This window comes from Ixodes scapularis, unplaced genomic scaffold, assembly GCF_016920785.2.
Source record: "Ixodes scapularis isolate PalLabHiFi unplaced genomic scaffold, ASM1692078v2 PGA_scaffold9__187_contigs__length_104089568, whole genome shotgun sequence".
Lineage (NCBI taxonomy): Eukaryota > Metazoa > Arthropoda > Arachnida > Ixodida > Ixodidae > Ixodes > Ixodes scapularis.
In genome coordinates, this window is record NW_024609884.1 from 66,863,425 (window position 1) to 66,880,746 (window position 17,322).

Here is a 17,322-nt window from a genome sequence, read left to right on the forward strand (position 1 = left end):
CTGCGTCTCCCCGTAACCAACCTTTCTGGGTAGTCCAATGTCGAACTTAAAATCCCCAACGACACACTTGATGCACGACACGTTCCACTTAAACAGCAGATTCAGGGGTAACTAAATGTTACCCCTGAATGTAACTAAATGACAGATTGCGCGAGCACAACCAAAAAGTGAGCGGACAGCGTGACGGTCATTTGTCGATGCACTGACATGACTGTGGGTGAAAACCTCAATTTAATTTGTGCACTATTATTAGAAAACATAGAGATAAGACGGTAAGTGAAAGTATAGAGGCAGACCTGATAAAAAAAAACTTCGGGGATCGATGTGTCAGCGTGGCGTCGATCGATTTGGGCGACAGAGACACAGTTCTTGCGATCAGTGGCGTGGCTTGGGATTGGTTGAATGGCGCGATGATGCAGAGTATTTATACCCTTGATTTTCTGACGATTAAACCAGTTGAAGTTAGCGCATTGTGTTGTCTCGTTCCTACTCTTCGTCCCTGTCGTGAAGCGCTATTATGTTCTCGAAGTTAGAGCTTTCGCCGCTGAGAGAGGAAGTCCTGCGCATGTGTAAAACTTTTCTTGAAAAATGTCCACTGGTAAAGTAAAGGCAAAACGTGACGAATTTCGTCAATGGTGGGACACCGAACGAACGAATATATTACGGTGTTCAAAATTTCCGTTCAAAGGCGAAAAGAACAATATTTTGCGGATAGATGGCACTAGCTACCGGAAAACTCTACGCCTTCAGACATATATTTATTTGTCTACTTATCAATTTTCACTTTCACCGGTCGGTAGCTCCATGGCTGTCAGGTAGTGTTGTTGTCACCACGTTGTCACATTTGTCACATGTGTTATCCGCGCGTATGTTTACGATTCGCATATCCCACTCTCCGGCGTCTCCATCATTGTTTGTCGCTTGGTAGAGAAACCTGTTATTTCTCTTTCTACTACTACCCAAGAGTCCCGTTTGGGCTCTGCATCTTGCAGCACTGTGAAATGGCGGCGGGACCGACTTTGACTGAGAAGTTCCAAGGCTGCTTGGTGGGCGGGCTGCTCGGGGACTGCCTCGGCGCACCGTTTGAGGCCCATATTAAGAACACCGTCATCCCGGACCAACGGACCTTTTTTCAGAATTTGCTGAAAGGCGAGATTGCGTTCGGGCCCCTTGCCGGGCGGAACTTCCGTCCTTCTGAAGGTAGATAGCTCTTTCGCATCCCCGAGCTTTAGTTTTTTTTATTAACCGCAAAATGAAATGATGCATCGCCGCAAACGCTCATTCTCCGCCCAATTGTAGCGCTAGAGGTCCGAACCAGATTAGTGATTTCCTGAACTTTTCAATGGGAAGATGGGACCCATTTTGGACCGTGATAGAGGAGGCGTTGGTTCTCGTTAACTGGCGCCATAGAGCTTCATGCATTCGAAAGCTCTGTCGGCCGCCAATTCCCCATTGAAAATTTCAGAAAACTACTTATAACTAACTACATTTGGGCGGAAAATAAGCGTTCTGTGATGCGTAGTTTATTTTTGCGGTAAAAAATACCCTGTAATATTTATTTTTTAAAAAAGACACCCTGCATTTTTGTTTTTAAATATATTATAAGGGGGAGGCTTTGGCAGCTTTTGAAGCTGGTACTGTTTCTGCTGATTCTTGCCATTCTTGCTGCCTTGTATTGTGGTCTGCTTGCTGTAGACAACTTCGCGCTGTCTAAATATCACACCCGAACTTTTCTAAATCTGATTTCGTGGAAACCAGTGAGGCGTGAAAACATTATTTGAGACTGAAACTGTGGAGGAACATGAAAACCGGACTTCGAACTTTGCAAACCTTGACTTGTGTTTTCAAGGGACACCTTGAAAACACATTTTTAAAAGTTTACATTATGGGTGAATCCTCTTTGCACTCAAAAATGCGGTAGTTTCTTGTCTTCCGGTTGGCAGACCCCCAAAACGACGTCACTCTGATTGGGCGCGACATAGCCTCTGGGCGAAAGCAAAAAAATGTGGCAGTGGAATACGGCATTGCAGCTGCAATGCTTTCGGGACACAAGTTTTTTTGTTTTTTTTTAATACAGAGTGTACTATGTTTCTGTATATTGTGTCTAATGTCCATTTTAGACAGTTGGCTCTGCCTTGTAGTACATTGAAATGTGATGATTTGGCTTTACAAGAGTTCAAGACTACCTGCGGTTTGAAGTACTTCAGCTAAACTACTTTGGAGTAATTATGTGAACGATATATATAGTGGACGTGTTGTGTCCGCACTCCTTTAATCCTACTGCGGCGCTTCGAGCGTAGCAACTACATAAAGCATTCAGGCAGTAGGGCATAACATCGAAACTGTAGACAAATCACTGACCCACTTCCTGCCGCAAAGCTATTTTACGAACACAAAACGTTGTGGATATGGGTGGCAGAAGCAAAGATGATTCTGGAGATACATAAATTACGACATCCCATATCTGTACAAAAGAGCAGAGTGTGAAGTGAAACGGTCATTGACGCTATGAAGTGTGTTTGAATCCTTTAATACCTCTGAAAGAAGACTCTCTTCAAGTACATAGACAAAAAGTCGCTGTGACCAATGTATAGAAAGTTGCAATCCATTAACAATCGATTTATTGCTCATGCATTCTGCCCAGTTTTAAAAGAAGGTCAACATTCTTGGACTCTTGTCAACTTAGGAAACTGCCAAATTTCTCGGAGATGTTCCATGGTTCCGTTTTGCAGCGCGAGGGAGAGACTCATTGATGTGCCATCGGCACATTGCCGTTCAATAGAAAGCCTGCTAATTCGTCTTCAGGCGAGATGCATGTAGAAATTTGACCTTTTCCGGAACTCTGAGATTTTAGGTCAGATCGTCTTTACCCTCTGGGCTGAGCATTCTTCAACTATAAAATGGCTGTGGCCCGATTTCTGTCTTATCTCGACAACTTGTGCAGCCGTCTTGTTTGGGGATGTGACGTCACGGAGCGCGAAGGAGTCTCGCATTTCGAGAGAAACTCTGTGCACGAAGAGCTCGCTCTGGTGTCAAGGCTGGTTCACACACTTTCGACTGCTTACCACTGGAGAGGCTTTAGTCCGGTTTTTAAGCCTTGCCGGTTTTTAAGCCTTGCCGGTCACAAGCGTATGAACCAGCTTTTAGTTTCTGGTGGCATTCCTCTCCGTTTAGTGAACGGAGCTCCAAACTTTTGCACTCCAAAGCATCTTTGCGTCGCAATTTCAGAAAAGTGTCGGCTCATTTGAAAGAAACCCTCTACTTATATTACGTCCTTCCAATCCTGGACTATGCTTGTATTCTTTGGGACCCACACACGTAAGCATGTATAAATCGAATCGAAAGAATTCAGAATCAGGCCACAAGATATGTGCTAAATAACTATAATTTTCATGATAGTGTCTCTTAATTAAAGCTCCAACTCGGATGGAAACCTTCACAACTAAGACGAAAGTGCCTCCGTCTTCAAGCTGAGGTATAATCTTTATCACGGTAGCATCGGTATAGATAAGTCGAGATACCTATTGGAACCTCATTACGTTTTTCTTAGAACTAGTAATCACAAAAAGATCCGAGAATTTCGCACACGGACCAACGTTCTAAAATATTTTTTTTTTTCGCGGACAGTTAATGGCTGGAATGTGCTGCCCGACTCACTGGTAGAGCTTCCTAGTGCACAATCATTTTTTGATGGAATTATGTTATTGTAGTCGGTTCTATGATTTTTAGTGTTGCTTGCTGTTAATCATTTTCTCATATTATTGCAGTATATATTGGCATGTTTCTCCTGTTTGACTTGGTTATTTTGCTGTTATTCATTTTCTCATATTACAGTGTATATTGGCATGTTTTTCCTGCTTGCCTTGTTATTGTTGTTGTTCTGCTGTATGTTTGCTTTTGTAAATTTCTTTCGTCCTCCCCTTACTGTAATGCCCACCGGGCAATGTAGGTACCAAATAAATAAAATAAACAGACTTAACCCCTTAACTGGGAACTTTTTTTTACCAAAAATTTCTGTAAAATAGGGATTTTTTTTAAGAAGTGTTTCTAGCTCTCGAAGGTATAACAATAATCTCAGAACTTGTCACAAATTTATTTATATCAAGTTGGATGTGCACCCCGGCGCTTCCTACAATCCGAAATAGTTTTCACTGTGCTGGCGTCTTACCAGGTTGCAGCAGACCCTGAAGTTGATGGTGTTTCCATAAACAATTGTTTCGCTGTGTCATCTTCAATTTTCATGTTGGATCCCGGGGAACATTCCATCGAACTCGAGAAATCAACATCGCAGTCGCTGTGCTTGCGAGTATATAGCAGCTCAGCGATTTCTTGGTCGGTCAAGGGACGCGCTGGCGTTTGCTGGACGCCATTTTCCAAACAAACAGTCGAAGGTGCCATACAGGAGTCTTCAACCTTTTTTTGTGCTGCCATGTATGCATCGTTTTTAAAACTAAAAATGTTTCCGATACATGAGGATAGATGGCGCATCCTACCCACACGCTTTATAGAGCAAGTGTTTAAAAACGCGCTTCCCAACACCAAAGAAAGTGCAGCGTGTCTATAGACACACCCCCATATCTGCGGTCAAACTTGATGCGCGTCTAAAGACTCGTTCCCCAGTTAAGGGGTTAAAGGGCAACTCCGGTCAATATTTTTTAATTTGAGATTGCGACTGTTTTCAGTTAAGGCAGTGTCCCTGAATTACAAGGTGCCATTTTTTTTCGACATTGCGTGTTAGTTTTATAAATATCACGGTTCAAAGTTTGGTTTCGGGTGTCTACGGCAAAGCCAACACTATCTGCTAGAGGGATGGCAACACAGATCATCAGCCGTACGGCCGTGACATGGCGTCACTGTGGCGCTCGCGGTACAACTGATCAGCCACAGCTCCACCACGATATGACGTCACGGTGGAGCTGTGCCAGTGTTCCCTGACCAAAAGCTAACCCGCTTGCCTCCCGCTAGAGAGCAGCTGGTCGCATCATTAAAATCGGTTTTAGTGGAGTATGTCTCTTCACTTTGACGTAATATTGCGGCTGTGATCATATTTCGTGCCACTAAAGCGATACCAGTCATTCATTTTGGTTTCGTTTTCAACCGGAGTTGCCCTTTTACACACCCAGTATTTGCTTTAAAGTAGTTTGTTCAAAATCTAGGTTTTTGGGCGAATACAGTGAAATGTCACTAGAACAAACTTCAAAGAACATTCAGAAACAAGTTGCCATAAGTGAATGTTCACTGGACTGAATACATTAGACACAATAGGGTTTACTGGGGAATTCTACAAAAGTTTGTTAATCTGAATAGTTTGTTCAAGTGGTATTTCACTAAAGTTAGAACTAGTGTAGTCCAGCTTCTTCCAAAGTTGTTTGTTCCCCTCTCTGGAAGGTACCTTTTATAAAGAGTAATTTCTTCCAATACCTATGATAACAATTTTCTGCTTTTTTTTTGTGCTCACAGTTGATCAAGAGCATGGCGAGTACCATTACACGGACGACAGTGCCATGACATTTTGCCTTGCGAGATCCTTGCTTGCTAAGGGGGGATTTGACCCCCTGGATGTGGCCAAACGGTAGGACCGCTTTTGGTCCCATTATTATTTCATCTCCATTTCCGATATTCGTGCATATTTGCACATATCTGATAACCAAGCTATTATTATAGACAAGAGAAGATTTTGGAGTCACTGAAAGTTGAACAAGACAGTGTAGAGCCAACTTTTGTGCAGACTTTTCCATTGGTTGGAGCTACCAGATGGTATTTACTGCTGTTCTGGTACTGATCATTGTGTTTTGTTTTATGATGAACCGCAGCAAACGCTACAAGTCATCCCAGCCCATTCAAACGCATCTCTGCACCCCTCCTGAAGGTCACATGACACTCACTTGGCTGTGGATCAGCTTCGATGGCATGTAGCATCCTGTGTGGTGCATCATAAGGGGAACAGAGTATTGGCCCCGAAAAGTTTGCGTTGCGCCCCCTTGCGGTGAACTGGGGTGACATCACGGCGAGAACAGAATTTTTCCCTGACTCGTCCCGCTCGCCCTGTGGAGGCTATGACGACGTTTGCTGTCGGCGCGCTCGTTTCTATTTAATATTTTTGTGTGCGTTTTTCGTAAGAAGTGTAAATCTTCATCTGTGGCTTTATTTGGGTATGGCCTGTAGCTGCAGGCGAAACTTCAACCTACATTTTAGGCATGGTTGACAGGGCAGGCAACGCATGACTCAGCTGGTATATGAAAATGAAGAGATGTGGCTGCAATTGCAGGATCATCACTATAGATTTACATCTCACACAATCAATGCCACTGATGGTTTTAACGAATTGGTAAATTATGTGTTCTATTTTTTTTTATCTCTGTGTTTAATCTCTGTGTTTAAACTAGAATGCCGAAGCAGAAAAGCTGCATGCTGCTCGAGCAACATGTTAAATATGGTCTGGGCCATGGAGAGAGAATCACAAGTGAGACAGCCCAAGTACAGGGGCAAAGTAAAGACGGAAGGAACATTTATTTATATACATTGCTCGCATTTGACCTTTGCTGGAGTCGGATAGTATTTCAATAAACTCCACTGGTGGTATTTGTGGACGTTTTTATATCGTCCCTCAAGTAATGTACAACGAACGTAAGCGAAGGTGTCTAGCCCGTTATTGGTCCCTTGGGCTCTAAAATTCAGATTTTAGCTACATCAAATTGTCCTGAAGCTAAAATATCAGAGGATTTTCTCACTCAAACTGTCATGGTTCGCCAACTCGCCCAAGCATCCATCCTATCAAGTTACAAACTGTCACCCTTCACTGTTCCACATTTTCTGCTACTAGTGCAGCATCTACCTCCGAACAGCCGTTCGAATGCTTGCTCTTCCTCCTGTTTTCCTCTGTTGTCAGAGAGTTCAGCTCTAGGGAGTTGTGAAGCTGAGGAAGCTTTTGGGATCCCCAGCAGTGTCTCTTTTAATTGGAAATGGCAATTCAAACTAAACGGTGTATATTCGAAATACCCAAGGCTGGAATAAAGTAAGAATGTCGGGAAGAAGTATAAACACTCCAAATTACAGTACTATTGCTGCACATATTTCGGGCAGTTCAGTACATCTCATACAACCAACTGGGGGCAATTCGGTCGTTTTTCCTGCTACTATACAAACTAATTTCCAGTAGTTGTGCATTGTCTAAAAAGTAAAACATGCCTGCGAACGTGTATGAACTATATCATTAATTCACAAAGAAGCTACATTTACGTAAAACAACCCTGATCCACAAGCACTTCAAAGGCCTTTAGACCGCCCAAAGGCCTTTGATATAAATGTCATTTAAATGCCTGTAAAGCGGGATGTAATATTTTCCTAAATTATGAACATGCAAGGAACAAATTTGCAGCGTCTGAAACACTTACGCTGCCGCTTCACTGACCCCTCGCACGATTGCCTTGTGCCATGTGGACCGACAAGGAGGTTCATCGGCGGAATTGCCTCCGCCGATAGCTTTTGAGATTTGCAACCCAATTATAAAGGTAAAAGTGACGAGCACGCTTATAAAAGGTATGGAAGCACGTCAATATCGGCTTAACCCAGCGTCTTGTACACCTGGTAAACGAGGTCCCGCTCCTCAAAGTGCTTGCGGCACACAAAGGCCCAACTAGAAAATGGGCAGGGAAGGGAGCTGGATGTGAGATCGGGAAGCGGAGTCCTTCCCCTGACGTCACGGTGCACCTCACCCAATCAGGGCGCCGCGACCGCAGTGACGCTTGTGTTTGCTCTTGGGGCCAATAGTGCCATCTCTCGGGAAGCACACTCTACACCGACTGTATCAAATTTCTGGTGACACTCTATAGCGGTCTTATGAAACGCCGTCACACTTTGAACAAGCTTTCTGCAACCATGCTGGTGAACCTTTTCCACCATTTTCCTTATTAGCAGGGGTGGAATAACTGCACCGATTGTGCCATTTTGATGCATTCCCATTTTTCTGTACCTAGCAGCTCCAAAAGTGTCAAATCGACCGAAATTACGCCACACTGCGTCAAAGTTCGTGGTGATGCTAGATTTAGTGGAAAGTGAAAGCTCGGTTGACAACCATTGCCAGGTGGTGCAAGCCGCTACCCAATTCCTTGGTTCAGTCATATCTGTCCATTCGTCCATACATCCATTCATCCTAACCATCGTACCGTCGCATCATGCATCATATATGCTATGATGTATGATGCAACGTGGCATGTAGCATTAATGTTCTCAAGTCATGTCTCTTCTTTTTATTCGAAATTTGTTCCTAAAATGAAATATCTTTTTGTGAGCAATTTCAGATATTTTACATTAAAGTTCTTTTCAATCCTTTCCAACACTTGTAGTTAGTGTTGTATGAATATTCAACATTTTGAATAGTAGAATAGTAGTTTAGAATAATGCACTATTCATTATTCCCTTTGAAGCAGGGTCGTAGCCGTGAATAATTTTTGGGAGTGGCTGAGGTGCCTGAGATGCCCTAGACTTAGGGTGTGGGGTTCAAAATCCATCTGGATATGATAGGGTCAGCTCGATTTAGGGGGCTGGGGGCTGAAGAGCCCCCTCCTGACTATGCCACCGCTTCGAGATGAACTGAGATATTCAAATATTTTAAAATGTTGATCATGAGGGCTTCCCCATTGAGTGTGTTTCTTACCGAGCACCAGTGCACTGCGGAGAAGCAACACCCGCCGAAGCGAGCTCCGTGGGTGTTGCTTTTCTGCCGTGCACCTGTGCTCGTTAAGAAGCCCACTCAACGGGGTAACCCGCTGCGATCAACACTTGCAAAAGTGTGACTATTGCAATTGCGTGCTTGGGAAAAAACACACTTTCAAAGTGTATGGTGCATGCGCTAGCCTGGTGCATTCAATTGGAAACAGAACCTTTGTCAATGTTGATATCCACATTGCAGTAAAATGTTCAAAATTGAACTGTGGCTGTTATGCTTGAGTATATGTTAGGCAGAGATGCCCTGACAACCTGCATTCATCATTTGGGATTTTTAAAATTTTTTTTTAAATTTGAGATTCTAGAAAGAATATTCACATATAGCAAGGTTTCTAAATCCACTCAATTAGGTATAGCTGGACATCTCTATAGGTTTAATTTTATGTTCCAACATTAGACTTTCTGGTATCACAGATCATAAATATAGTTAGATTAAAATTGGCTTATAAATGAACAAGTGGAAGCTTAGAAACTACCTTCACGAGTTGAGCTGTGGGTTTTCGTTTAGGCATGTGCAACAGTAACGAAAAGTTTAGGGTTGCTATTCTATATTCTATTAAAAAAATATTAGGCCAAAACCACTATTTGCTTTGAAATCAGGTCAAACTCAAAATCCACTATTCGCACATGACTATGTACTTGTCGGACAAACCCAGTTTGCTTGAATTGTAACTCATGGTACAATTGGCTAAGATGCTTCCTTAAAGTGATGTCATAGTTACTCGTAAGGTACTCCAAAATAGTGACTTTTTCTGCTTAGTGCTCCAAAGTGCAGATTTTCCTGCTCCTAAAGTGCTTTAGAAGGCTGGGTTTTCTGCTTTTATGCTGCTCCAGAGTGTGGATTTTTCTGCTCCAAAAATTGCTCCAAAACCAGTATGGTTTGTCCCACCCCTGTTTTAGTTTTCAGGGATAAAATTTTTCAGTGGCATTGATTTTCATATTGCAAAATCGGAGAAACGTGGCGAGTGGCTGTGCCGATGACAGAACTCATGCAGCACGATCGGGGACATAATGGGGTCTCATAAATGCTTGCTCACTCCACTTTGTTTCTTCTTGGAAGTCATTTTGGAGCATATGCGGAGGCCATTGTGGCCACCACCGGGCTGACTGCTCAAGTGCCGGCTCATCTGAGCTCCAGATAACTGTCGGGATGTATGAAAGGGGAGCATCAGCCGAAGCTTCTTTAGTTACGTGGGTCTCCTGCAGGTACATTCAATCACAACACAGAAGAACTCAAGTAAGCTGGAAAGCACTGCCTCCACGCATAGAAAAACTGGGCAAAGATTTACCAGCATAGATTCTCGCAAAGGTTCATGCCGGATGTCTTTCACATGAAACTGCACTATGTGAGGTCCTTTTGAGGTGGTCTGAATGAGATTGGTGTTGCTCAAACTTGCCTGTGTGACTGGGATGAATTCCAACTTCTTTGAAAATTGAAGTTTTGAAAATTTACATGCAAAACTAGCAAATGGCATCCGGTACGGCGCTGCAAAGGAGCAGTAAATAATTTTGACTGCCGGGGAGCCTCCAGAAGCTCGGTTAGACGGTTGCTACACTATAGTAGGACTTTGTCTAATTGCAGGCACCTCAGGCACAATTCCAACCTGTTAACTGGGGATCCGTAGGCGGACAGAATACCTCGAAACCATCGATTGGCTTGTTTCAGACACTCTGAATCATGCAGAACGTAAATTAAAATTGAGCTAACATCTCTCCAATGATGAAAATAATCCCTGGAGAGGGGGAACAAGAGGGACAAAGGACAAACACAAATCTCCAAACACAGCTAGGTGACTGGTGTGCGACCGAAAAAAACCGCCTGGTCTGGGTATCGAACCCGGGACCTCTCCATTACAGGTGGAGCGCCCCACCAACTGAGCTAACCAGCAGTTAGACATCAGTAGAGCAAACGGGTTTTATCAGCTGCCACTGTTTGCTCTACCGACGTCTAACCGTTTGCTCTACTGACGTCTAACCCCTGTTTAGCTCAGTTGGTAGAGCGCTCCATCTGTAATGGAGAGGTCCCGGGTTCGATACCCGAACCAGGCAGATTTCCAAACACCAAGCTGCGTTTGGAGATTTGTGTTTGTCCTTTGTCCCTCTTGATCCCCTTCTCCAGGGATTATTTTCATCATTCTTGTCCAGCTCGCTTGCACCTTTGCATTTAATTGCATTATCATCTCTCCAATTCATTCTTCTCTCAGCTACAGTGAAAGCTATGAATACAGGCGTATAGTTTTGGAACGTGATCCCAGTGTGAGTCTGCTCGTGGGATGGTAACTTGTTGGAAGGGTTCAGGCCACTCATACAGCTTTCATAGTGTGGATCGGGGTGAAATAGGCATAGGTGTCTAATTCTCGGAACTATAAAAATTGTAGACTAACTAAAAAGCCAGCCCATTTCTCTCTTCACTTTGCAGGTTCACAGAGGAGTATTTCGAGAATCGACAGCTCATGCAAGAGTATGGGAATGCTGTGAAGAATGTGTTTCAGAAGTGGAAGGACAGCAGCTATGCAGACCCATACAAACCAGCGATGGAGCAGTTTGAAGGCCGTGGCTCGTACGGCAATGGTGCGTCCATGCGCGTGGCTCCCGTTGCCCTCTTCTACACAAAAGACCACGAGAAAATGATTGAGGTGGGCATTAGTTTCCCCTTGAAGGCCAACCTACAGAATCGTCTTCTGCCGGGAAGAAAACCGGTTCCTAGCTTCTCTCCATTCCCTCTCGCACTCTTCTCTCCTCCTCTCCCCACTAGAGCAGGTCTCTGAGCTACTCTCTGCAGAAAGGAGGAGAGTCTATATTTCCCAGATGGAAGGGAGGAACTGAGGGAGAGCATCCTCCTTTCTGGCTGCTTGTCGACCTTTAAGTTCAGCATACTAACGTTAATGTGAATGTCAGGCATTCAAAATAAAGCCCGGGTGCCGGCAGTCATTCAAAGCTTGTGTTGTTGAGGTTAGAATGTTCATCAACAAAGCCTAGGACTACTTCCTTCATTGAGCACTCAACTTTGCCTGACTTTTAGTTTGTATGAATGGGTATTAGTTTTCAGTGATGATGATCCAGATTGTGATCAACTGGTGGACTAGTTCGTTACACAACGGAAAAAACACAGTGCAAATGACTAGGATTAGTAGGAGGAGAAGACGAGAAAGCACTTGTCCTGTCTTCTCCTTCTACTACTCCTTGTCTTTTGCACTGTGTTTGTTTTGTTTCAAGGTACTACTGTGGGGTACCGTAGGCTGGTCAAGCTGCATAGTCCGTTTTCTCGATGGTTGCCAGTTTTAATTCTGACACGGCAACCATCAAGAGAAAGCTTGATGGTTGCCGTGTTTATTTCTGACATAGCCAGGTAGGGGGAAAATACCAATGCGCTTTACTACCTTTCTGGAGATGATAGAATTATTATTTTTTTTTATTGTAGTTGTGGAAACTTTTACATTGCAACCATAAAACTTGATGGTTGCCATGTTTAATTCTGACATAGCCGGGTTGGGGGAAAATGCTAATTTGCTTTGCTACCTATTCGGAGGTGCTAGAATTAAAAAGACTCCTATCATTAGTTATATTTCGTTCCACACCTGTAGTTTTTTATTGTAGTTTTGTGAAAACTCTTTACTTCATGTTTTGTCATCAAACCAAACTTCATCAAAATTCAACATGGCAACTATCAAAGGAAAACAATCTAGTAAAACAGCTTTTCTTATTGGCCTATCTACATTAGAAAATAAACAATGCTCATGTTCATGCTTAAAAACAAAATTTGGTAAAATCATGGCGATGATGTTTGTAAAAGAGTCTACTAGTGCTGCTCCTAGTACATTGTAGAAAAGCATGCATACAGTACTTTTTAAGTTGGGACTCTAGTACATAGTGCAACCTGCTTGCTTTTTGGTGAAATTAGCAGTCTTCTATGGATATGCTTCCACCTATTGCAGGTAAGTCCCCTATGGCAGTTGGTAAGATGGTGAGACTTATGTTACATCTATTTGTAAGACTGAGCAATATATGGACGTGACCGATCCGTGCAGCAGGTTCCTCCAACTTTGTCCAAAGAGTTTTCTTATCCTCTGCTTCCCTCTCTGGGGTGCCCTTGTGGCCACTGGTGCTTGCCCTTAAACTCATTGGCTGCCCTTTCTGTGCACAGGGTTTTTAATAAACTCCAGAGGGAATGTAAAAATAAACATCCCAACAGAGGGCAGCTCTTCTCCTTACAACACATTTGTGCATTGCCTTCCATCGTCATACATGGCTATACAGGTAGCAACTGAGGTAGAGATGGAGTGCACTGGGAAGCCAGAGCTGTGGAATGATTAGTGGGCAGACGCAAATTTAGCTGCCTTAGTCTCTACTCGCTGTTTGAATTGGTTTGAACGCCCAACGCCGGCGTTGGGCGTTCAAACGCGTTCAAAGAGTGAGTGGAGACTAAGGCAGCCAGTTTTGTGTCTACCCATTCCAGTTGGAATTTAATGTTCAGGCGTCCCCGCGCCATCTCGTCTCCCTCAGTTTATACCTCTATAGTACTCACAATTGTTAAAACATGAGCCATCTTTTTACAGTTTGTGAAAAAATCCACTAAGATGGTTGAGTCAGTCACTAATTTTGTTTGCCATAATGCCAATGATAGTAAGACCCATGAATGACTAGACTCCCCTCAGCGTCACTTGGCAAAAGGTATGGCCCCAGCAAGCCAATGAGAGTGTCAGAGTGGCGCTTTTGACAATGAACCCTCGCCCATGACATGATTGGGAACACATGTGCCACCTTCAATACGGTCCCAGCATCGTCTCAGTGGCACCACAAGTGATGGCACTTTCATATGCTCTGTTCAGCACTCTTTGCTTATGTGCTGTGTTTTCAGTGGAGGTTATGTAGTATAATGTGACAAGTATAAATCCTAACTCTGTTCTGCAATCTTTGCAAATGCACTATGTTTTCAGTGGAGGTTATATAGCCTAAATCCTAATAAAATTTTTTTTTTTTTCTCTCGATTCCACTCATTTATGGCTTTGGTACCGTTCATGTGCACTCCTCCTGTGGGGAGCTGCCACATGCTTCACTTCACTTTCTCCCCTTTACCAAATTATTCTGCCAAATGTGTAAGCATTTTTGTCTTGTTATAGGGAGTATAATTTTACATGCCTTGGGAACTTTCTAAAGCCAACCTTTTTGCTGCTGAATGTTTGCACATATTGATATGACTCATAGTACTGTCATAACAGCGGCTTGCAAGTGTTCAGCTTGGAAGTCTTTCTTTAAGTAAACAACAGTGAAAACTTGCTCAATGATATGAACTGAAATAAATATATTACTGAGTTTCAAGAATTTGTTCTGGAGGGCATTTTTCCTTTCCCATTTAGGTTGCAAGAAACCAGGCAAAGCTCACTCACAGCAATGAATCCGCCTACAATGCAGCCATTCTGCAATGCATGGCTATCGCAACTGCGCTGAGAAGTGATCCTGGGACTCCATTTGATTCAGGCCATTTTATGAGCCAGCTCGTAGCCTTAATGTTGCAGCAAGAGAAATCCCATAATGGCCAAGGGTAAGGAAGTCTTGTTTTGGGCTACATTAAAGGGATGCTGCACCTGAATTTATATTTTGCAAAATAAGGCCACAGAAGCGTTGAATTGGATGCTACAAACTTCAAAACATCACTCGTAGATCAATATCTTGAACGGATGGCCGTATCTTTTTGGAAAAGAAGGGCTTCTGGAAAAAAAGGGCGCGATCAAGCGAGTACTGTGACGTCACAATCCTCCTGAAACAGTTGAGAATGAGGGGAAGCGGCCTCGCTTCTCCACTCCTCACTTTGGTTCACCTGCTTGAGGGTCAAAGCGAGGAGGAAAGGCAGTGGAATCGTAGCGTGACATGTCTCGTCGGCTGCTTTCAGTCGCACACTTCCTTTCCAAAAAAATACGGCCAACCATTAAAGATATCGCTGCATAAGATGTTTTGGGGGTTTGCAGCATCCAGCCAATTTTCGGTTCAGCATACCTTTAATGTTTTACCGTTGTATCTACAGGATTTCTGGACTAACTCTGGTTTTTGGTCCAAGTTGTCTCATTGCATAATCATCTTAACTTTTTATATTATTTATCTGTATCTCAAAGGCATTGTTTCTAAGTGACTTTCTTTAATGGCAGTGGTTTATTCTTGCAGAAGTTTTTAAAGCAAATATATAATATTCGCTTTTACTTCCGAAAATACTGCGGCTAGTATGTAGCCCTCAGTAGTTGACAGGTCCATTTACATGACAGGAAAGCTATTTTACAGGAACATATTAAAAGGAGAAGGAAGTATTACAACTAAGGCTGGGCATTGATTAAAAGTTTTATCCCAATTAATTGCCATCTTTTAATCAATTAATTGGTTTCATTAATTTCCATGCATAATATTTTTTTTTTTTTAAAGGTCAAAATTACACTTTTTACCTTTGCTGAATAGGCAATAAACGGCGCAGTGTACAGTTTCGATTATGAATCAACCTCGATGTGTAGTTGTGAACAGTTCAAAGACACTCACACTCACAGATTACTACTTCAGCTGCATGAGGCAAAGAGGTTTGTTGATAGTCGCCGGCAAGAGCGACCTACATTTATTGTTCATAATAGTCTCTGCTGCACTAAATGGACTCTCGCACGGCATTGAAGAGGCTGGGACACGTGTAACCTGCATTTGTCTGGAGTTGGAATCTCGCCCCTACAGTTTACTTTCAATTAAATTTTTACCTGAAGGTTGCCCCCGATACAGGTGTATTCGTCCACGTCATCGTGGTGAAAGCGTTTGATTTTTACTTTTGGTTTATCAATATTTTACCGATTAACCGGCTAAAAAGTTAATTGCAATTAAGCATTAATTGATTAATTGGTAGGTTAATCGATCAATTGCCCACCCTAATTACAACCACTGAAAGAGAACTACAGTCTGCAATCGTATGGGGAAAATAAGAAGACATAAATCAGTGATATGATTGCTGCACCATTTGTGCCAAACTACCAAACATAACTTACCTTGCTACATCCTGCTATATTCCACCGAAATGTGAGGAATTTCTGTCTACATTGGGCCAAAAGTTAACTTTGCTTTCATACTTCTGAAACCAATGGGTCAAGCCCTGCCACACTGCTGGATTATTATCATAGGCTGGTGCAGATTTTCAGAACTTTGATTATAGCTTAGAATAACGCAATATTTTATTTGATTTTCTTAACAAATACAGGTAGTATTCGGGAGTTCCGTCATACTTCTCATTGTGATTTGTTTGGGCATGTCAATAAATCCTTTTAGAAATGTTGCGCCACATGTGGCACATAAACTATGCACCATATAATGGCGGTCGCAGCCCTGCTCCAGCGGGGCTGCGGCCGCCATTATGTGGTATACGGTTGCAGAGGCCAGTACTTTGTAGCGCCTGCATAGTGCCTTTCCAGATGCGTTTTTATTGTTGTGCAACACTGTGCAAGCAGAGTGGCTTGAAGGATAACCTCCCAAACAGGACGACATTTACTGTTTTGCTGGAAAAATACAGCTGTCCACAAAAAATGTGTCAATATAAACCACAATCTGTTAAGCACTCATTAAGTCAGGATATATGTGCATGCACGAGGATTCATTGTGGCAGCTCGCGCAGTAAAAAGGACTATCATAGCCACGAGCACACGCACATAGCTCTCGGTGGCTCCGAGGCGAGAGCGCCGGCCTACGGATCCCCAGGTGGCGGGTTCGAATCCCGACCGAGGTGCCCGCAATATGACGGAGGCTTATTGTGGAAAAGGCGCCGTGGTAACCGAGCTTTCGGTTGCACGTCAAAAGATCCCCAGGTGGTCGAAATTAATCCTCAGTCCTCCGCTGGGGCGTGCCAGATGCCCGTCGTAGGTTTGGCACGTAAAACCCCTAAATTTGACTTTGACACGCACATAGCTCTCCCCGAGGATACTTTATTCGGGCTTGGCGTATGAGCTATTCTGAAATCTGCCAGGTGTCCCATTGTTTTCCTTCCCAAGTGATCTGTTGCTCGAAGCAACCGAGAAATCGTTATACAACGTCAGGGGGAAAACATAATACCACAGAATATACGATGCCTGACTACCTCTCGAACGTTGCTGGTAGCCGCCGCCGCTTCTTGATACAGCAAGTTGTTCTAGGTACACTGTTAACAGTGTAATTTTCGCGAAGACCTATTTTTTGCAAATTTTGAAACTTGAGAATTATTGCAATACATAGATACGCAAATAAATTACCCTATGGTAAAAAATACTAAGCATACCCTTCCAAATCGCGAAATATTGTGCCCGCCAAATATTCCCGAAACCCACACTTAGTAAAATTTGTGAAATATTGAGGTGGTGAAAATAAAGTTCACAGTATTTGCTTCCAACTTTGCCGAAAGGCCTGAGGGGAGAGAACGTCGTTTCAAAGTCTGCCACTGCCACCAAAGTAAACATTACCTATACTACCGTTGCCAAAAACGCGATAAGGGACGCGATCATGCAAACCTTGGCAGCAATGGCATGGCAAGCAACTCAATCGTAGATGTAACCTGCATTGCCAACGAAGAGGGGAAAGCGACTCCATCGTCGATATGAACAGCGTCGC

At 43.3% G+C, this 17,322-nt stretch overlaps 1 protein-coding gene across 1 annotated transcript in view; it reads left to right on the plus strand.

Annotated features, from left to right (window-relative positions):
- Positions 1-782: 782 nt before the first annotated feature.
- LOC8052727 (ADP-ribose glycohydrolase ARH3) overlaps positions 783-17,322 on the plus strand; it is a 60,751-nt gene continuing 44,211 nt past the window's right edge. Inside the window, exons 1-4 of the mRNA XM_029969170.4 lie at positions 783-1,200; positions 5,461-5,572; positions 11,147-11,363; positions 14,085-14,269. Of these exons, the coding sequence (XP_029825030.2) occupies positions 852-1,200; positions 5,461-5,572; positions 11,147-11,363; positions 14,085-14,269 (863 nt within the window). The 5' untranslated portion in view covers positions 783-851. The remainder of the gene's footprint in view (positions 1,201-5,460; positions 5,573-11,146; positions 11,364-14,084; positions 14,270-17,322) is intronic.